Here is a 21,008-nt window from a genome sequence, read left to right on the forward strand (position 1 = left end):
GTAAGGTTACACTCTCACTCAAAGGATGGACGATCTGACAGAATTGTTACTATGAGGTGGATCACATCGAACGCAGGGCTGCCAACTCACGCATTCAGCACGAGACTCACACAACTGACACCATTCTCACGCCACACATCCATTTTCTCACGCAGAAAAATGTCCCAGCCAAATTCAATTTATGATAAAAAATAATAATAAAAAAAAATTAAAAAAAACACCAGACAGCACTTGTCAATGTCAGAATGATTTAGGGGTTGGGCACCCCTGATTTACGTGATTCACCTAATTCGTAACCGAATGTGGCAAGGAACATTTTGTTGTTTTGCTTTTACATTTGCACAAATTACCTCCTAATTTTATGTGTATTTTAAAATAAAATATTATTTGTGAATATTTAAACGGATTACGAAAAATTCTTTCCATTTTTCTCATCTTTTTTTGAGAGGCTCATGAATATTAATTAGACAGGCCAAAATCGACCTGTTCTCAGCAGAGCTCCTGAGAGAGGAGCTGTAAAAATATATTGAGATGGTTTTTGGTACTTATACCGCAAATATATATTATTAAGGACATCAAGACTTAAAATAAAACTCCAGAAAGGTGTAAAATATGTGACCTTTAACAGTAACTTAAGGTGTTTGACGAGTAAACATGTACTCTAATGAGGTGATTATCTGAATCAGGCGTTTTTATATCAGTATTTACGCTATTAACATTTCTAATTATTGCTCATTTAGTATGTAGCCTACTGAAGTACTTAGTACGTGAGGCAAAAGAATGTAAGATCAAGGATAAATCTGCGTCTGCTCTATATGTGCTGTTCACCAGATCAACCAACACTAAAAGATACAATAGTGAAATAAATTCTCATGTACCTTTTCTTTACCAATTCTAAGATTAAATCGAATGAACTTACAGGTAAGTAGGAAGACATCAAGATCGAACATGTTGCTGATAAAAAGGGAAATGCCTACTAAAGTTACCGGTTGAGTGGATCTATTTATAGGCTACATTTTGTTCCGAGGTCATGGCCAATTAATGTCAGCTGGGTCAGACCAAGTGATTGCAGTTTGTAATTCAATTGGATCAAGATCACAATATGTAAGACTTTTGCATTAAAACATCCAAAAACCACTAGAACAATTTTATATATTTTGTTGACTTCTGTAGGCTACTTACATCATCCCAATACAGGTCCAGAGAAATCATCATTTTGAAACGGTCCGTGTCGTTGTGCCATCTGTGAATGGCATTATATCTCCCAAGTTCAACCCTGCTTGTACAACATGTATCCAATGTTAATTTCTATGTAGGCTTTTTTTTTTTTTGCATTTTGTTGTATATAGATATCATGAGCATCATGCTCTAATGTCAACAAATGAAATCTTATTGTAAAGTGTTTCCATTTCAAGTATTTTGATTGACTACTTGTTTGCTTTTTAAACTTAGGTTATTTTAAGTTTAAAAAATGGCAATGTTATAATTAGAAAGATCCCTTAATCTTGGAAGACTCCCCAATGTGGACTTCAGTCAACATTTACTGCCATGTAAATGTTTAGTACAAGAATCAATATGCTAGGTAAGGCTGGACTACACTATGAATACAGTCACCCCTTATGTGTACAGTCAAGTATGACACAGAGTATGAAGGTAGTGACTTGATGTGCAGTTGACACTAATGCAGATAAAACGACAACAGTGTGAATATGAAAAGACTTTATTTACTGAAAAGAAACGTCTTTTAGCACAGACCATTAAATATGGTGGAACTTTGAGGGAAAATCTTCCCTGTACACTTGCCTTCAACAAACATTGACAGTTTATGTGAGAGAAAGAAGTGGTAATACGGCCAAGTCTCTTGCGTTCAAACATTCTCATTTCCCCTCAGTGGGCATGATGGTAATATGAGAAGTTCTTATGTTACATTTTGGTAGTGTAGTACAGATGTTTAGCCATGAATACACAGCATAATTATTCTTACTACTTATAGTCTTTGCAAACCATTGAGTGCTGCTTCCAACCAGCTTTGCAACCAGAAAATGGAGTGTTAATAATCAATTTGATCATTTATATTCTGGAATAAAAATCTTATGTGTAATTACTTCAAAACTGTGCAAAGCATTTTTTTTTACAATGTTGCCAGAATTCTTTGGTTCTAGACGTGACACCTCTTTGCTCAGATCTCTTCATAGTCACTGGATTCAATCAAACCAAGGGGCAAAAGCATGGCAATAATGACCTATACTAGTCCAAAACAATCAATCTCTGGAGCAAAACTTTGATCTGTAGTTTCCTCTTAATAATCATCTATCTTGTAATTGTAGTTGTAGTCCAGTGCATCTGTCAACTCAATCTCTTCTGGTGGGGTTGTGTTCTCTTCAAAGGTTTCCCCAAGAGGCCAAGAGTCATACCAGGGAGTTGTACTCTCTGTGATAGGTGGAACTGTGGTTGTGGTCATCGTGGTTGTGGTAGGTAGCATTGTTGTTTTGCTGGCCAGAAGCCTCTGTTGCCTTAGGCGGCGGATTCTCATTAGCCGTAGTCGACGAAGCCGAGCCCTATTCATGTCCCCACCATTACCGTTAGGAATTTGATTACTGAATTTAGAATTTGGGATTTGGTTAGTGCTGTATGTATAGCGCTGTCCACTACCCCTGTTGCCACTGCTCAGCAATCGGATGGGCCTATTGCCGTGGAGAGCCATGATCTGTTTAATGCGGTCCCAGTTAGATTTGTTGAGGTCAAAGTTGCACAAGGTAGCGCCTGGGTCGAACCCTACCACACACAGACGGGTGAAGGGGGAGTAGCCTTCTGCTCGGGCTGTTACACGGTACTCACCAGGGTTTAAAAGTCGCCAGTAATCTCCAGATTCACCTAGGAGTAGAAGACTTTTTTATTGAAACGGTTCAGTACCCTAAAAACAGGGCAATTTTCAGAACTACAGAAAATATCTCACCTGTCCTAACGTCATGGTTGACTCCCTCCACAGACACAGTGGCATTGGAAATAGGGTTGCCCTCCTTATCCCTCACAACTCCCTTAATGCCCCGATGCACCTGGGAAAAGGACCATGGTTAATGTAATGTAGCGCAGGGCAGTGTTGTAGTCAGACTGAAGTCCATCTCATGCCTGATTCCAGGACCGTATTTTTTGGAGCATTTGGACTCACAGCAAGGAACTTGCCTCAAAAATAGGATCTTGGGACTTGATACGGATTTGATTTGGTTTTGACCAGACTCAAGTACTACAACTCTGGCGCTGGGTTCTCAAAGTCTTACCTACAAGGGATTTTCTGTTTCTAACCCCTTGCAACTGTCCTGTGCCCATGATGGGGATATGAGTAGCTCACCTGAGCCATGAAGGTCAGCAGGGCCTCTCTGTTATGCTCCCACTCCATTAAAAGTTCACTCTGATGAGGGAACTTATCACAGCCCAGGAAAATGGACAGCTCAAAACAGTTAGTGTGAAGGTAGCTGAAGTCATTCATACCTAGAAGAGAGGTAGGGACAGGAACAGGTATCAAAAAGAAAATCTCTACAGTTATCAAAAAGAGAGTCTCTAGGGTGTCAATGTAGATTCAATTTGATCTTACAGATCCTCCTAGATCAGGGCTGGGCAACTTCGGTCACGGAAGGCCACTGTCCTGCAGAGTTTAGCTCCAAGCCTGATCAAACAGACCTACCTGTAGCTTTCTAGTGGTCTTGAAGACATTGTTTAGGTTGTTCAGGTGTGTTTGATTAGGGTTGGAGCAAAACTCTGCAGGACAGTGGCCCTCCAGGACCAAAGTTGCCCAGTGTCTTAGATCAAGTGTGTCCAATTCTGCTTTTGGAGGGCCACCTTCCTGCAATTCCCACCTTCCTATCAGAAAAAGCATTTGGACCCCGAAACGTTGACTTACAACATCAGACTTAACACCAGATAAAAACTTCCAGGCAGGACCATGGGAAGCTAACCTTTGCAGGGCCCACAGAAGCAGGATTGGACACCTTCTTCTAAATTATCCAATTAATGATCTATCACATGATGGTGCAAGGCAAGTTCCTAATGCTCACTTCCTGGGATGGGCTTCCACTTGGCACGGTTGACAATTCCCAGCCCACCTGTTGGGTCATCAGCTTGGCATCCTCCCTGAAAGGTCTGAGTCATGGTGCGGTGAGTAGAGGCATAAGATATGGCCAACCAGCGGAACAAAGATTGGTCCTCAATCCCTCTGATCTCCTCTTCTGGTTCACCCTCTCCATATCCCTCCCTATATCCCTCTGAGTATCCTTCTTGATAACCCTCATGGTACCCTTCAGAGTGACCCTCATGATGGTACCTTTGGCTCTCATCATGGTAGCCTTGGTTCTCATCGTGATACCCTTGGCTCTCCTCATGATATCCTTGGTTTTGATGGTGATGCCCATAACTTTCTTGATGGTACCCATAGTTCTCTTGATTATATGCATTTTCCTGGGGGCCACTGTAGCTCTCCTGATGGTATCCAATGTGAAGGTAAGGGTTGGGTTCTTCTTCTTCATCTTCATATTGTCGCTTACGTCTGTTTGCTCTAGAATTGAGTTTTTTCTCCATCTCCTCAGATTCCTTGGTGAGACGGCGCATGTCAAAGGGATATGTCACAAGTCTCTCGCCACCCTGCAGGTTGGCACCAAGCACAAATGGATGGCTCTCCATCCAAGAGATTAGGGCAAGAGTCTCCACAGCAACCTGCAAGGCAGAACATAAAGTTAGTTTATGTCCTTTAAAGGGCACCTATTATGCAAAATCCACTTTGGACATAAATGTGTGTTGGCAGTGTGTGAACACAAACACCCTACAATGATAAAAATCCACCCACTCCTCATTTTTCAATCCCCTTTAAACCAAATCAGTCTCACTAAGCAAGCCGTTTTGATTCTCTATGCAATGTGACGTCACATTGCATAGGGCCGGGCCACAGGGGTTGATTGACAGCTCTGCATTGCTATATAGTTTCTGCCCTCAGTGGTTGTATGCTGTCCTCCATTTTCTCCACTCTCGAGTAGCTGTAACGTCAACAATGTTTTGTAAGCAATCCCGGTGCTCTGTGTTTGGATGTAAGACTGAACATAAGAGTCTTCATTTTCTCCCAACATCTGAGCTGCTGAGGACGCTGTGGATTACTTTCATTTCTCAAGGTAATGCATCTCAAAATATACCTAAATACATTTATCACTCCAGACTCCTTTGTGAATGTCATGTCGTTATAGTGGTTAGCGTTTTCACTGTATTTGTGTGCGTACATTATCTTAGAATTTTAATTGATCAGCGCCGCGCTCTCTATTCGGTAGCACGGTCACGCGGCTTGGTCCATTGAGCGAGTTCCACATACTCCATGACGTATACGTTATGCCTCTTCTGGAGATGGGGCAGGAATATGCAGCTCATTTGCATTTAAAGCGATACACTCCAAAACAGCTCTTTTTTTAGACGCACCCCAAAAATTACATTTTCTAGCTGTTATAATAAATGATCTGTGGGGTATTTTGGGCTGAAACTTCACAGACACATTCTGGGGACACCCAAGACCAATATTACATGTTGTAAAAAGGGGCATAATAGGTGCCCTTTTAATCTGATCTCTAGCCAATTTCAATACGTTCATGATCAGAGTATGTGAGTGGTGCTTTGATTTATTAAATGTACATACATAACACAGCATTATTTCCTTACTTACTGAGCCATTGCTTGACAGTATACCCTCAGGGATGGGTACATGGTGATTTGGTATCAATTTGGGTACCATGCCCTTATCCTCTGCATCCCAAAAAATGTTATTTAAGTCTGGAAAGTTCTGGAAGATGTCATGGCCATCTTCAGTCCAGTGCCCTAATGTCCAGCTACCCAACTCTGAGCCCTGTGAAACAAAGTGATATTGCTTACAGTACTTTAGTGAGATTAAAGTGTCGCATCAAAATTTCTATTTGTAGATTTAGTAGACTGTTTTATCCACATTCATCTGTCTAAACTTAACTTTAGCTTTTTTTGTAATATTAATAAACGCTAAATATTAAATATCCAAGATAGGTGGTGGTAAGAATTTTTGGGAAATCTGTTTGAAAGCCTTCATTATTTTAGCAATTTCTGACCACCTAGTAACACAGAAATAACATATTTGACTTTTAATCTTTTTATACATTTTAAACATACCTTTTCAAAAGCTTTCATATGGCCATCAGGATTAACTGATGGCACCAGATGAATTCGTGTCTCATCCACAAGGTGGCGCACTCGAGGGTTGCCATCTTTATACTCTCTACAAAGGTACTGCATAAGCATCAGAAGAATCTCTCGTCCCAAAGCCTCATTACCATGATAACCTGCTGTGTACTTGAACTCTGGCTCTCCTGAGGAAAGATGGTATGTGTTCATGAAATAGATAATGAACACACATTGCTTGTTTCAGTACATGTAACCATACTGGAATACTGTGTCTTCCATATTTACTCTAATGTTCCTCACCTGTTTCATGCATCCCAGGATTGTCAGTAATCTCCATGGCATAAATTTCCAAACCTTTAAAGCTCTTGCCCAAACTGTAGAATCTGGTGATGTTGGGACACTTATCAGAGATGGATTTCATGAGCTGTGACAATAAGAAAAGTCAAATTTGCATATCCACTCATCCCAAATGGTCTGTGCTACAAATACGAATGACACCTCAAACTTTGTGGCTTAGAAACAGAGAAATTCCCTGGTAGCCATCCACAATTTTCTTAAATGTAAACTCTAGTGTATTTTTGTATCTTTTTCTCATTCGTAAACTTTTAAGACTCCAGGAATTGGTACTCTCCCATCACCTTCTCCATGTCAAGGTAGTTGTGATGGGTATAGTCCAAGTCATCTCGATGCGTCACTTCATTCTGACTCTGGTACTGGCTGAGAGGATCTGAGTAAAGAGCAAATGCACAATATTGTGTAATATACGTAAACTATTGATAAACAGGTATTTAAAGCTGCAGTCCATAACTTTTTTTGGTTAAAAATGATCCGAAATCAATATTTGAGGAAGTACATAACCAGCCAGTGTTCAAAACTATCGCCTTACTTTAGCCTGATTCACAACGGTTAGCTTATAATAATGTTTTCTAATTTGAGTTCTCACAGCAGGAATATTAGTAATACGAAATACTTTGTCAGCACACAATACACAAACAAATAAAAAAAGAAAAATAAAGACAGGTTTACCATCAACAGGTCCAGAGTCTCTCACCTGGTACTGGGCAGCCCAAAACCTCCATCCTCATACACATGGTGCCATTCCAGCTCTGTGGCAAGATGCGGATATAACGTGCTACTACCGGCTCCATAAACTGAGACAACACTGGGGTGTTTTTATCAGAGTTACCAAAGAATAACTGAGAGCAAAAAGAAAGGAAACAAAAAAGAAACTGTATTGTTGAAATTACATAATGTATTTTAAAAAAGTGCTGCACTTTAAAATGCCCCTATTATGCCATTTCGAATATTGCCTTTCGTGCAGTGGGTAATTTAGCTGTAGGTGAATGCAAACACTCAACAAAGTTGTTAAGCCAAAAATGCACAATAAAGTTATTGTCTCCCAAAGAAAGAATCGACTCTGAACAGCCTGAACGAGTCACTAGTAATTCAAATCCCATTTCTGTGATGGCTACACATCACTGGGTAACACATTTGCATAATTTTTGCCTATGTTCTACGTTGGCCGGCCCACAAACACGACATTTTACTGACGACTGCTTCTTTAATCTCAGGGAGTTCAACGTGGGATTCACAAAACACTTGCTCTTAAAGGTGGCTCAGTACCCAATTTATTTGGACCAGCTGACTCCACTGAATCACAACCTGTAAGTATGATAAATAATAGATGTTTATATTTTCTATTGAGCATTTAAAATACGGAACTATGGCAATGGGCGTATCATTTCTGACATGCGCTGTATGTGGTAGACCAATCGCAACAGACTGGGCCATCTGACCAATCGGAGCAGAGTAGGCTCACAGAAAGGAGGGGTTTACAGAGATTGAATCTTAGAATTGCTTCGAATGAATCATTTGAGAATCACTGGAAAATGAGGTGATATTAAATGCATATTTTGAGAAAACGAAAGCGTTGTTTGACCTTGCATGCATGTAAACCTATTGTAGGAGACTCCCAAAACAATATTAGGAATGTTAAAAATGGCATAATAGGGGAACTTTAAGCCTGGCCTACTGTAACACATGTATAGAAACAATTTTCACTCAAAATGACTCCGAAACAGCAAGTAGCACGTTGAATTAAACATGACATTTTGAAGAAATGTACAGATAAAAAGATATTTTATTGTAAAGCATACTCCAGTAATCCTTGTTTTATTCAAAAACTTAAAATTTGTGTTCAGCTGAAAGAAACACCTTGAGGGTGAGTAAATGATGACAGAATTTTACATTTTGGGTGAACTATATTTTTAAGCACCACAGAAAGATTTGGCAACCAAAAGAAGAAGACGAAAATTATGACAATCTGGTAACCTACCCATTCAGCATATCCATCATCAAGGACGGTCCACTCTCTGCTGTCATTACTAAACGCCACATAGTAAGAAGACACATAGTCGCTCCTGAAACAACAAAACAAGAACAAGGACCGTATATGTGGACTTTAGATAGTTTGGCATACTATAGTAAGCATACTGTGCATAGGCTACAAGGTTTTTATTGTATGTCTTACTCTAAGGGGTCATCTCGACCCTGAGTGATAACGCCAGTGAACTCTGTTAGTGTGCGAGCGTCCAGTTCAATCCAGTGCACTTTCTCTTCAGAATTAGCACACCATGCCCCACCATTCATATCATCTTCATCACCAGACGCCTTTGAGACATTGACACGTTACATTTTTCTATACATTTCAGTCATGCCAGTATTAATTTTCAGAGTGAGTCTCTGCATATTTTTGTACCTGAATATTGAGACGAGCTCTGTGTGAGCCATAGCGATGTTGATAAACAGAGGAAGTCAGTAGCTGGTCATTCTCTATGCGATGAGACTCCATACCCAGAGGAGGACATACTGACAGACAATGCAAGCCAGAGAAAAAAACTTAATATAGACTATACCTTCACACAATACATTGGAGTACAGACTGAAATTGGTTTATCTGTGCTTTCTCACTAAACACTGCTACAATTTTCTGATTGCACCACATTATTTTATTTTATTTACACCTTTTCTTTATATATATTTTTTGTATGTTCCTAGTCATTCTAAAATGTATTTTTCTTTATATCATTATCATTTTAATATATTATTACAATTTTATTATTTTAAAACTGACACCAATTTGTATGATAATGTATAAATATGTACAGGTACATATATATTGATGTTAGTTTTACCTAGCAAGATAAATGGAAACAATATAGACAGAATATACACACATTCTTGTGTCATCAAGATATAATGAAACTAACTATATTGGAGCCAAATACTTAGGACCATGTGATATTTCAGTTTTTCTTTTTTAATAAATCTGCAAAAATGTCAACAATTCTGTGTTTTTCTGTCAATATGGGGTGCTGTGTGTACATTAATGAGGAAAAAAAATTAACTTAAATGATTTTAGCAAATGGCTGCAATATAACAAAGAGTGAAAAATTTAAGGGGGTCTGAATACTTTCCGTACCCACTGTATATTTCACTTAACAACCTATATTTAACAATGTATAGCTTCAAAACAATTTGTTCTGCCACTTGTCCTGATTCAGAGTAATGTGCCTGAAGATGAAGGACTACATCCATGCATCTGTTTCATGAGCAGGGAGGACATTTGGAATTTCCTTTGAAAAGAACCAGCTGTGGAATTGGAGCAGGATTTGGCAGGATTCAGCATCTGTAATGACTTAAAAACAGCTACAAAAGTCTTACAAAATGTATTCACTTGAAACTAATGAAGTCTTCGTCGAGATAGGATAACACTATTTCAGTTATGTTTGTTAGCATTAATTATTTTAGCATTAGTATCTAAGACACTGAACTGAATGCCAAGGTTTCACTTTAAGAAACGTCTTTGTCTGGTAAGAACTGAGAACTGGGAGAACTTCAGTATTACATCACTTCACTGCTCTTATATAAGTTTATTGCATGTCAGTGTTTTATTTGTTTTTTTCACAGTTATTTTGTCCCAAGTGTATTTATTGCTCTATGTTATCTATTACGTGATGGATCCCATCTGACTACGTGCCTAAACCCAGTCCCCACCACTCACTTTTAGGCTCTCTGTACACGCGTGGAGGAGGTTTGTGAATCCTGGGTTTTCTCTCTTCCTCATACCTCCTCTCTTCTCTTTCTGAGGAGACAAATTATTGGAGAAAACACAAAGTTCAACACTGTTATGAGCATGAAATATAAAGATTGATCTCTTAACTTCCTGGTAGTTAAAGGGATAGTTTACCCAAAAATAAGCCTGGAGCACTGAACGGGTTGAGATGGTCCTCACTGCAGAACACAAGATCCAGGGGGCGTGGTTGGATCCCCCTGATTCCTAAACCCACCCATCTCCACCCCCTAGATGTGGATCCAACCACGCCCCCTGGATCTTGTGTTCTGCAGTGAGGGGCTATTGAACGAGTTGGCAAAAACCAGTATCATAGGACCATATACGCCGGCATTTTGGTTCATTTCAAGTCAGAGTGACTGTCATGAATGTCCAAAAGTGAGTTTTGATTTGAGTAACTTGTAGATCTGTACTGCTCGAGCTGCTAACTATTTCAGATGATTTGGTGATCTGGTTCATTTAAATCACTAAAAAGAACCGGTTTAAAAGAATGATTCATTCGTGAACTGGACATCACTCCACACTGTTTGTCTGAGGCTCTGGATTACAGGTAATTGTGTAGTAAATAACATTCAGTTTCTTGCACAGACCGATCATTTCGCTTAATAAGACCGTAATACATTTTGTGTTGCCTGATATGCTTTTTTTTTTTTCTCAAAATTGGGCAACCACTGACTTGCATTATGTGAATGATTAAGGACCACGGTTTCAGCAAAAAAAAAAAAAAAAACATCTTTACTGTTCTACTCAAGAAAAAAGTCACCTACATCTTGGATGGGTTGACAGTGAGTAAATTAACAGCAAATTTTCATTTTTGGGCGAACTGTCCTTTTAACTGATAGTATTCAGTGTTGTTATTGCTAACAAATGAAAGAAAGAAATAAGGGTAAGTTGAAGTAATAAAATCACTAAAACTGAAATAAAAAAATGAAGCTAGACAGAAATATTAACAAAAAAAAACTAATAAAAATGACAAAAGCACATAAAAACTAAAACAACATTTAAACATTTATAGATGTTTTATCTCATTATAGTAGGTATTTTACAAGTGCACGTTTCTTTAGAGGATTCCTAAAAGCGCAAATTAATGAAAATGAACATCTTGGCCACTAGCATGGCATATTGCTAACTGGTTAAAAAGATTTGATCAGCTACAACTGTTATGATTCCAATAGTGGATTCACATTCTGATGAATGTGAATGCTAAAAGGTAGCTTTCATCAGTTATTACTGTATATAAACCTCCTTGGCTCAAACAAACAGAGCAATGTTTGAAGAGCGCCACAGAGCAACACTCCACATATAAATCAACATGTGAGTGTCTCACTAATAGTTTCTGGACATTAAACTGAAAAGAGAAAGTATATTGAAAAAATACACATGAAAAATTAACAAAATTACCTTTCACAACAATCAGGTGAGCAATTTAAAATGAAACATGAAGAAACACATGAATCTGGCACCAAATATCTTAAACTCAGATTCTTGCTATTCTTTCGACAAACTGTTCACAAGCCTCTGGAATGCTCTGGAGCTCCATTTACATTTATCTTTACAATCCAGAGAAGGGAGGATGTAATATAGATCTGTGCCCTGTAAAACTGAAGGTTATATTTCTTAAAATGCTCAAAGACCCATCATAGTAACATAATGGTTTTCCAGGTTACATCTTGACCATGCATTCGCAAATCAAAGATAATATCCTTTATAAGTTCGCATCAGTCTTTGCTTTTTAAGCAAGTAAGTCCAACTTCAGGTTGTGGTTCATGTGTCTTTTTGCTGATTTTTAGTAAATGTAAGAATAAAAATGTAAGAATAATGCAGATTGTTAGTAATGTTTAAAGATGAATATTTACTGTAATGAAGCAATTTAGGTTTACTGGATTATCCATACATCATTTTATTTTTATTTTTTTAGAAAAATCATGTTAAAATGTATCAAATATACACAATATTTCCTCTCTTTGACCCCTTTATACAAATTGAGGGATGCCACATGCTTATTTTCGGTGGTAATGCCACAGATGCTGTTAATAGAGCTGAACTTTTGTTGAACCTGGAACTTTTCTTCTTTACTTTTTCAGTTCGCTTTCTAATTTTGGTTGGTAAGTCCTGTTCTACAATATCCTGCATATCAAAACTTTCCTGCTTCGCTGTCTTAGGTCAGTGAAAAGGAAATGTTCAGTTTGTTAGGAACCAAAACTGAAAACAGAGCTCATGGGAACAGGGTCTGGTTCACAGTTGTTAATGAATGCTTGTCATTCAGTAATTTCCCACAAAGTCTATAATCAAGTGTAAGCAGATTGTGGGGCAGCTGGAAGACAAAGCAGAGGTGATTTCCATGCTAACTGTGTTATTAAAATAATTTGTAGTGCATAGTTAGAATTTGGAGACAGCAAGATAGAAAGGCTTGATGAGGACTGTGCCAGTGTTTGCCAAACACATTAATGTTTTTCATCAGTAAGGTATTTTTTCGTTTCAGCGCAAGACAAACCAAACAAATGGAATGAAATACAATGAAAAAACAAATGAAACTACACGATCTTGCTTGTGAATTGTATGTCCAAGTATCTGAATAAAACCAATACACTTACTGGAATAAACAATACATTACTACACTATTGTTGTAGTAGACTGAATGGTAGTTATGGTCCTCTTAATTGTATTGTTGTTCTGAATTTCTGTACATCTGTAAGTACCTGCTGTTTAGTGTCTACATGTTTAGTACAACAGCGCTTTTTAAACTTGACAACTTATTTGAGGATAAAACACTACCTTTTTCCTCTTGCTCTTTTCTTTCTCTCTCTCTTTCCCTCTCCTCTTCCAGTTTCCTTTCTGTTGACAAATCAGAAACCAACGGTGTAAGTGAAAGCACTAAATAACAGTTCAGTGTCACACATTAAACAAGTACAGCAGGTTTGACATGTTTGAGACCACTGAATTTGAAAAGTTAGAAGGTACAACATAAGAAATAATCCAAATTCTGAGCTTTTAGGTCACTAATCAAGTAAATGACATGGATCATGTGAACTTGTTAGTACAAAAGGTCAGATTATCTATCTATCTATCTATCAATCAATCAATCAATCAATCAATCAATCAATCAATCAATCTATTCTAATTAAAGCAAAAGAGGATAAACCAAATACTAAATTAAAAAAATATAAGACAATACTGGCTGAAAGTCATATTTACAACTTAAGTGGATTAGATAAAAATTGAATGAGATAATCAAATCAAAATTGTCCTCAAAGCTTTTGCCAGATTTCCATTTTTATACCCTAATAAAAGCAGGCTCTGGCTGCATAATCAGAAACGTGTGACAATTTTTGTTTTTACTCCAGGAGTTTTGTTACTTATTATAATTGTATTATTTTATTAAGATAAGTGCTCCATGCACCACATATCATCTTACCTCGTAAATCTCGATAACAGAGATCAAATGTTTTTTCCTAAATGCACTTAAGTTATTTTAAAATAAGGTCCAAAAAGTTTCATTAACTAACAATAACTAACATTGAGCAATGCATTTGTTACAGTATTTAATAATCTTTGTTAACAGTCAAAAAGAGTACAGCTATTCATTGTTAGTTCATATTAGCTCAAAATATGAACAAATACAACTTTAGATTTTAATAAAGTATTAGTACATTTTGAAATTAATATTAACTAAAATTAATAAATGCTTTAAAAGTATTGGTAACACTTTACAATAAGGTTCCATTTGTAAACATTAGTTAACCACATTAGTTAACCAACTAACAATGAAAAATACTTCTAAAGCATTTATTAATCTTAGTTAATGTTGATTCCAACATTTACTAATACATTATTAATATAAAAAGCAGTATATATTAATGTTAGTTAATGGACCCGAGTTAACATGGACTAACAATGAACAGTTTCATTTTTATTAACTAAATGTTAGTTAATGTTAGTTAATGCATTAAACATAGTTAATAAGTGGAATCTTATTGTAAAGTGTTACTGAAGTATTTTTCATTGACTAATTTTATCAACCCTATTGCAAAGTGTTACCGTTTTTTCTTTCCGTTTTATGAGTAAGATTTAGTTGGGGAGGAGATACGCTGCAAGACAACAGTTATTTTCTGGTTGGAAAAATATTTCCATTTATAATTTTCATCCAATGGCAACATGACTTAAAATCTTCAGCCTGACATCAAGCGGCACCTCTGTGTCTCTGAAACGGTTTATTTGAGTGCAGAAATGACAGGTCACTCTGTTTGTACCCTCATTAAGACGAGAGCGAGGCCAACACCTCTCATGCCGTCTCACTTGGTTTGTTTTCTTTTTAAAATAGAGTATCAAAGCAGTATGTACCATGTCCATATTCATATTCTTCATACCAGTTGTTTTCAAATGGAGGGATGGTGGGCTCTTCTGTGACAGAAAAGAAAAGAAATACAGGTTCAATTTGGGAGAGAAATTTTAATGACTCATAAAATGTTTGCTAAATGTCTGTCGCCGCTGGTCTGCTGTCTTTTGTAAGAACCACACCAGACATTGTGGATTCTGAATGGTGTAAAAACAAGATATTTTATGAGATGGGTGTATATTGTGGTAAAAGCTTTATTTGATTCACACACAAATTTACAGGGTGCTTAAATTCACTCTTTTGCAATGTCAAATGTATTACTAATGCCGAGTTCACACTGCACGATTTTAGCCCGATTTTTCACTCGCCGACAGGTTTTGCGAAATCGCAGACAAATGCCCGAAATCGGAGGCAAATCGGTGCTCGTTCACGCGAGTGACAATCACGCAGTGTAAATTATCAAAGACACGATCTGAGGGAATCGCCAACACGTCGCCGATGCCCGTGAAATATTTGGCATGCTAAATATCTGGAGCTGTCGGCGATTTACAATCACGCTGTGTGAAATGAGTTCTGACTGAAAAACACATTGGCGATGACCTACAGCCAATGACCGACCAAGATACAGGGCAGCGGGAAGTTCAGGGAGGAGTTATATGAAACATAGGCCTAGTTTGCGGACCAATAACCTCCTGTCGTCGTTCCATCGTGCAGTGTGAACACAACAAGAACTGAATGCTACCCCAGATAGTCGTTCAGTGTGAAACCAACAGTGATGCGACGTCTTTGAAAATCGTGCAGTGTAAACTCGGCATAAAACAAACTTTTTTTGTCTGTGTTTAACATGTTTTAGAACTATAGTTACAATTACATAATGGGGACATTATGTAAATTTAAGACACAGTAAGTAGCAGCAGTCTGCAATAATAGTAAAACAAAAAAGTAGCACAAGAAAATGTAATAAATCATAATTTATTCTCATTTTATATCGAATAGGACACAGTGTTTAGAAATAATGATGGGTCTACCTGTGGTAGTGTAATGCCAGTCATTGTCGGTAGAGCTGATCTCTTTGCCTTCAGGGAAAGGCATGTTTTCTGCCACCTCATCTGTTCCCAAAGAATAAACGTATAAGTTTATTAGCTGAACAATCAGTCATTTGTGACCATTACTAACTAACTACAGGTCATAATTAATGTAAAAACCTTAATTACTGGAAGACTCACATCTGGCATCCCAGTAATCACCATCCTCATCAGGTGGACGGCCGGCGATCACAGAGGTTGTAGGTGTGGGTTCATCCACCTTCCAATAGTCATCGTCTAAAAATAGGTTAAAGGAAATGTTGATCATGATGAACAAAAGTGGTGTTCATTTACACAGACATGAGTGATATTCTGCTTACATGAGTCAGGATAAGGTGGGGAATACTCATCCGTGTCAGGAGGAAAGTCTGTTGGGAATTCTGTGGTTTTCTCTGTTGGAGGGACTGTGGGATTTGCTGCTGTTGTTGTCTCTACAGGAAATTCTGTGGATACCAAACAATCTTTGTGAATGCAAGTCAATACTTCTATATAATAACTAATAAAATCTTGATCTTATTCCAGGTGCAGCATGTTCTCCAAGGTTGTTTAACAATGATATATGCTTCAGTGGAAGCCACAATTGACTTCAAATTATTTTTTAAATGGACGAATAGCTGAATTCTGGGTGAAGAACTACACTACCCATAATTCCTGAAGAGAGATCCACCAATCAGAGAAGCTGCTGTTACCATACAAATCTCTCAAACTACAAACGCTCACAGTATTTTTCAATAAACTTATTTCAGCAGTTTTATATTGTATGCCATTCACAATGGTTCATTGGATGAGTTCATTCATTTGTAAAAGAATGTAATTTGATATTCATATCAAATCAGAGTGTGCAATGTTATGATTCATCTCTGAGCTGGTTGGTTTGATTGCTGAGTCTTTATAAAGAATGTTTTGAAATCCCCATTAAGAGAAAACAAGTGGGAAAAGCACTTCTACAGAACCAAGGCGATCACTGTTCTGCTCCAATCCGCAACAAAAATACACAGATCTATAAGATCAAGTCTTTTAATGAGAAGGGCTTTTCTAACCTTCATCCCAGTACTGTTCAGGTTCAGGGTCATAAAACTCCTCATCATACTCGGTGACCACAGTGGTTGTGGGAGCCACAGTGGTGGTGGTGATCGTGGTGGTCTCCTCCCTGTTCTTCTTGCCTTTCTTCTTCCCACCCTTCTCTCCTTTGTTCTTCTTCTCACCCTTGGGCTTCTTGGTGGGCTTGGGTTCTTTCTGTCGTTTTCCTCTTCCCTTCCTCTCAGTTTCTCGACGCATTCTCTTGGCTTAGAGAACACAGAGAAAATGAAAGAGAATGAAAAGAACAACCTGGCAAAAGTAACTCTTGAATTTTGGAGCAAGTGAGAAAACTGTAGTTTATAGCTCAATCATAGACTATAACCATACATCTAGTTCAAGTAAGAGCTAGTTGAAGGTTACTTTGTGGTTAGTCTCAAACTGTCTGATGCATATTGGAAACAAAACTGTCACTTTCCAAAAACAGCAAGCTAATCTTATTGGTTGCATTTATGCAATTTCCATTCCAGGGTTTACAGGCCGTGTTTACAAAGTAGTTTTTGGATGTCACATGCTGGCTGGATGATCTGTCTATGTCGGTCGTTCGTGGCTAGAATAAGTTGCAAAGTGGACCATACTTTATACCCACAGTCAAAAGTCTCTCTCTCTCTCTCTCTCTCTCTATATATATATATAATACAAAACAACAACAACAACAATACAGTTTCCATTATTCGGTTCACTTTTATTGACTCTACATAAATTAAGTCAAAACATTCTCCAAGTAAACTGCAAGTCTTATTTGGAAGTACTTTTCCCCACCAGTTTAAGCTTTCTTTCAAGTTTTCACTCTGAGTTAAACTTCTCTGATATTAAGTAACTTTTACACACTTAATTAATGAATTATCTAAAATTTTTTTTTTTTTAGGTTTTAACAATTTTAGGTTCTCTTAAGAACAGTTCCTAAAAGAACCGTTATTTTTTTCTCAGTGTGAATAATCTGAAGAAGAAATCATTGAAGAAACATTTTTTAAAGAGTGATTTTAAAGAGTGTAGGCATATTTCACAGATGTAAAAAAAAATGTCTGTCATGACCAAAATCCCGCCAGGCTTAATCGATTTGAGCTGCTTAATCAAATGCAAGAAGTTTCGGGAAACCATACCTAGAATCAGCCAATTCTGGCTTTCTTAAAGGTCTAGTTTTCTGCAACACTGATTTTCAATCAACCCACACTTCTTGGACGCTTTGTAAAAGGAACATACAAAGAGAAAGGAATGTATCTGTGTCTACTAGGATGTCTGGCTACACTTTGATTATTCCCTCCAAACTTCCAACACATTGTTCTGGACGACTCACTAACTCAAGCATGATTCACACAGGCCCTCTAGTCACTTCTGCTCCAGATTTTAAAACAGGAAAAAATTCTCTAAATATACAAGAAATTACGATGACATACATAATAATAATAATAAAAATCTTTGAGCAAAAATAAAGTCAATATTAAGGTTTGTTTAACTATATTCTACTTGTATACAGTTAGATTATTCCCTTTTTTATTATAAAGCGTGCATAAATATCCCTAATATTTGAACATCCATCAGAAACTCTGTTAGTGGTTCATTTTGCATGTTCAGGTTTGCTCATATTGGGTTGGCTAACATTGAAGGGCAGGTTTTGAGAAAGGGTGGTTGAAGATTGCGAAATGGCAGAATATTTAATCATTCTTAAATATGCTGTAGCACTTTTCGTATTATTGCCTCCTTATGATGAACCACTTGTTGTATTCCTTATTAGTTAGTCACTTTGGATAAAAGCGTCTGCTAAATGAATACATGTAATATTAAAGTCACATGGTCCAGTAATTTAATAGCTACTGACAAAACACTGAATGCCTAATGGACCATAAAAATGCAGACTGCATTTACTTCTTGCCATGATATTTGTGATGACATTGATAATATTAAAGTAAATACTTACAAAGGATGTCCAGCTTGACCGTGGCTTGTGATTCTGTGTCTCCATTTCTGGCCACGCATTTGTATATCCCAGCATTGTTTAAATTGGCATTGAGAACAATGAGAGACGACAAGGAACTGCCATGATTGCGCACCTTGAGATTGTCACGTCTTGTTAGAATCTTCTCACCATTAGGAGAAAACCAGTCAATCTCCTCTGCACCCACATGAACTAAGAAAGAACAGAGAAAAAATATTGAACTGAATTAGCGTCTGAGCTAGTTTAACAACAAGCGCATATCCAACCACTGCCTAATGTTTTTATTATTCAGTCTCATGCTGTTCCGAACCCCTGTGACTTTCTTTCTTCCATGGAAACAAGGAGAATTTTTGGATGAATTGTTCTTTGTTCCTAGTTAATCTTTTCAAAATACTTTTGCACTCTTTTCCAAGGCATTTGATAGCTTTGTGTGAAGAAGACTGAAATGTATGTTTTCATCAATTAAAATGTCCCCCATGCTCTCAAATGAAATACTGTATGGTGCCATTAATGTCAATGAAATTTAGTCTAACAACGTCGTTTGCACTGCGCTCTTGCGTTACTTGATCTTTTTATTTTGGTGCGTCAATCTGTTGAGTTAACTTAGTATAAGACACGTCTTTTCCCATCAGTAATGAATGTAAAATAAAAGAAAAAAGAAGATTGTTCTCGTGAGTGCGGATCATAATTTCCTATACTAATGAAATTTAGTCTCAAATGTAACGCATTTGACTTTTGTAGTCCAATTTAGAGCTTTATTGGCTAGTTTATTTAGTGAATGATGACTTACATTTCAGTCTCACACAAACCTATCATATGACTTAAAATACTTGTAGCTTTTGACTGATTCAATCCCCTTCAGTTTCAATATATTGGAAAGAGTAGCCAAGGTGTTCTCCGTAAAATTCACCTTTTGTTATCCATGGAAGAAAAGAAATGGGTTTGGAACAACATGAGGTTGAGTAAATGATAACAGAACTATTATTTTAAGGTTAAACTGTCTTCTCACCTTTGCACAGCAATCGTTTGTGTTGTCCAACTTGAATCTTTGCATAGGGTGGGATTATCTTCACTTGCGGAAGATCTAGAGAAACAAATTATTTTTGGCTCTTCATTTCCACATTTTTCCACATTGTCATCTCATATTTAATTAAAGCTGCACTCTAATAGGCACACAGACTGTCCCATTTAGAGTTCATAGCCTCATATGTTGACACAGACGCTCTGGCTCTTGAAACTCATCCTGTCCCGTCTGCAAAGGGCAATTTCTTCCCTGCTGGGAAGGTTTTAAGCAACATTCTTGCCTGTTGCTGAGAAGTCATTACCCACACAATGCCAGTCCTCAGGAGTAATCTAGCAAAAGTTTACTTAGCTGTCAATCAGCACTGGCTTGCAATGAAGGGGGGTTCAAACAGGAGAGTTTGTTTTACCCTTTTTGCCATTTTTATTGCCAGAGAGGACAAAAAATGAGGAGAAAAGCAGGAACACGATCAGTCAAACTCATATTGTCCACATGAACACCAGAGCACATGCGCAAACCACTACTCCACAGTCTAGGCCGAAACAGGACAAACGACAGCAGTCACTGGGTTTCACCATTTCTTTCCATGCATAATGGTAAAACTATTTTCAAACTGTTCAGAAATTTCCCAAAAATACTACCTTAAGTGTTTCCCGCAGAACAGTTTGCTTTTACAAGATACGATTTTACAGATTGGCAAAGTATCAAACATCTGACCCTTTTCAGCCTGACAGTCTAACTCATCTGGGCTAACTGATGGGAGCAAAGCCTGGGCTGGTGCACAGGTGTGTTTGAAGTCTAGCTGGTCTATGAGAGCATCTTCGGATTCAAGAGCCACAGTTGTGCCAAAACCGATCTAAGTAGCCAAAGGTCTTAACATTTACATTTACATTTAATCATTTAATCATTTAGCAGATGCTTTTATCCAAAGCGACTTACAAATGAGAACAATAGAAACAATCAGACCAACGAGAGAACAACAGTATACAAGTGCCATGACAAAGAGTTATGGTTGATGAACCCAGCAGCTGTGATGAATTGATGGGTTTGCTGGAACCACAAGCAGTTCTGTCTTAGTAAGGTTGAGTTGAAGGTGATGGTCCTTCATCCAGCTAGAAATATCTCTCAGACAGGCTGCAATGCGAGCAGCTACCGTCGGGTCATCTGGTTGGAATGAGAAGTAGATTTGAGTGTCATCAGCATAGCAGTGATAAGAAAAGCCATGCTTCTGAATGACAGAT

The 21,008-nt window shown here is 37.7% G+C and overlaps 2 protein-coding genes across 2 annotated transcripts in view; both read right to left on the reverse strand.

Annotated features, from left to right (window-relative positions):
* LOC107756829 (L-rhamnose-binding lectin CSL2-like) overlaps positions 1–1,003 on the reverse strand; it is a 16,811-nt gene extending 15,808 nt beyond the window's left edge. The window contains exon 1 of the mRNA XM_016574117.1: positions 920–1,003. Within this exon, the coding sequence (XP_016429603.1) occupies positions 920–950 (31 nt within the window). The 5' untranslated portion in view covers positions 951–1,003. The remainder of the gene's footprint in view (positions 1–919) is intronic.
* Positions 1,004–2,132: 1,129 nt separating this feature from the next.
* The window catches only part of aebp1b (AE binding protein 1b), a 24,276-nt gene continuing 5,400 nt past the window's right edge, over positions 2,133–21,008 (reverse strand). The window contains exons 2-23 of the mRNA XM_016574116.1: positions 19,756–19,830; positions 18,729–18,938; positions 16,774–17,019; positions 16,054–16,176; positions 15,875–15,970; positions 15,677–15,757; positions 14,654–14,713; positions 13,088–13,147; positions 10,244–10,324; positions 8,939–9,048; positions 8,711–8,850; positions 8,516–8,600; positions 7,232–7,376; positions 6,819–6,907; positions 6,481–6,604; positions 6,169–6,365; positions 5,696–5,875; positions 4,053–4,707; positions 3,350–3,489; positions 2,957–3,056; positions 2,280–2,874; positions 2,133–2,185 (exon numbers count right to left, since the gene is read on the reverse strand). Coding sequence (XP_016429602.1) covers positions 2,300–2,874; positions 2,957–3,056; positions 3,350–3,489; positions 4,053–4,707; positions 5,696–5,875; positions 6,169–6,365; positions 6,481–6,604; positions 6,819–6,907; positions 7,232–7,376; positions 8,516–8,600; positions 8,711–8,850; positions 8,939–9,048; positions 10,244–10,324; positions 13,088–13,147; positions 14,654–14,713; positions 15,677–15,757; positions 15,875–15,970; positions 16,054–16,176; positions 16,774–17,019; positions 18,729–18,938; positions 19,756–19,830 — 3,572 coding nt within the window. The 3' untranslated portion in view covers positions 2,133–2,185; positions 2,280–2,299. The remainder of the gene's footprint in view (positions 2,186–2,279; positions 2,875–2,956; positions 3,057–3,349; positions 3,490–4,052; positions 4,708–5,695; positions 5,876–6,168; positions 6,366–6,480; positions 6,605–6,818; positions 6,908–7,231; positions 7,377–8,515; positions 8,601–8,710; positions 8,851–8,938; positions 9,049–10,243; positions 10,325–13,087; positions 13,148–14,653; positions 14,714–15,676; positions 15,758–15,874; positions 15,971–16,053; positions 16,177–16,773; positions 17,020–18,728; positions 18,939–19,755; positions 19,831–21,008) is intronic.

Source organism: Sinocyclocheilus rhinocerous, unplaced genomic scaffold, assembly GCF_001515625.1.
Source record: "Sinocyclocheilus rhinocerous isolate Xijiao unplaced genomic scaffold, SAMN03320098_v1.1 scaffold533, whole genome shotgun sequence".
Lineage (NCBI taxonomy): Eukaryota > Metazoa > Chordata > Actinopteri > Cypriniformes > Cyprinidae > Sinocyclocheilus > Sinocyclocheilus rhinocerous.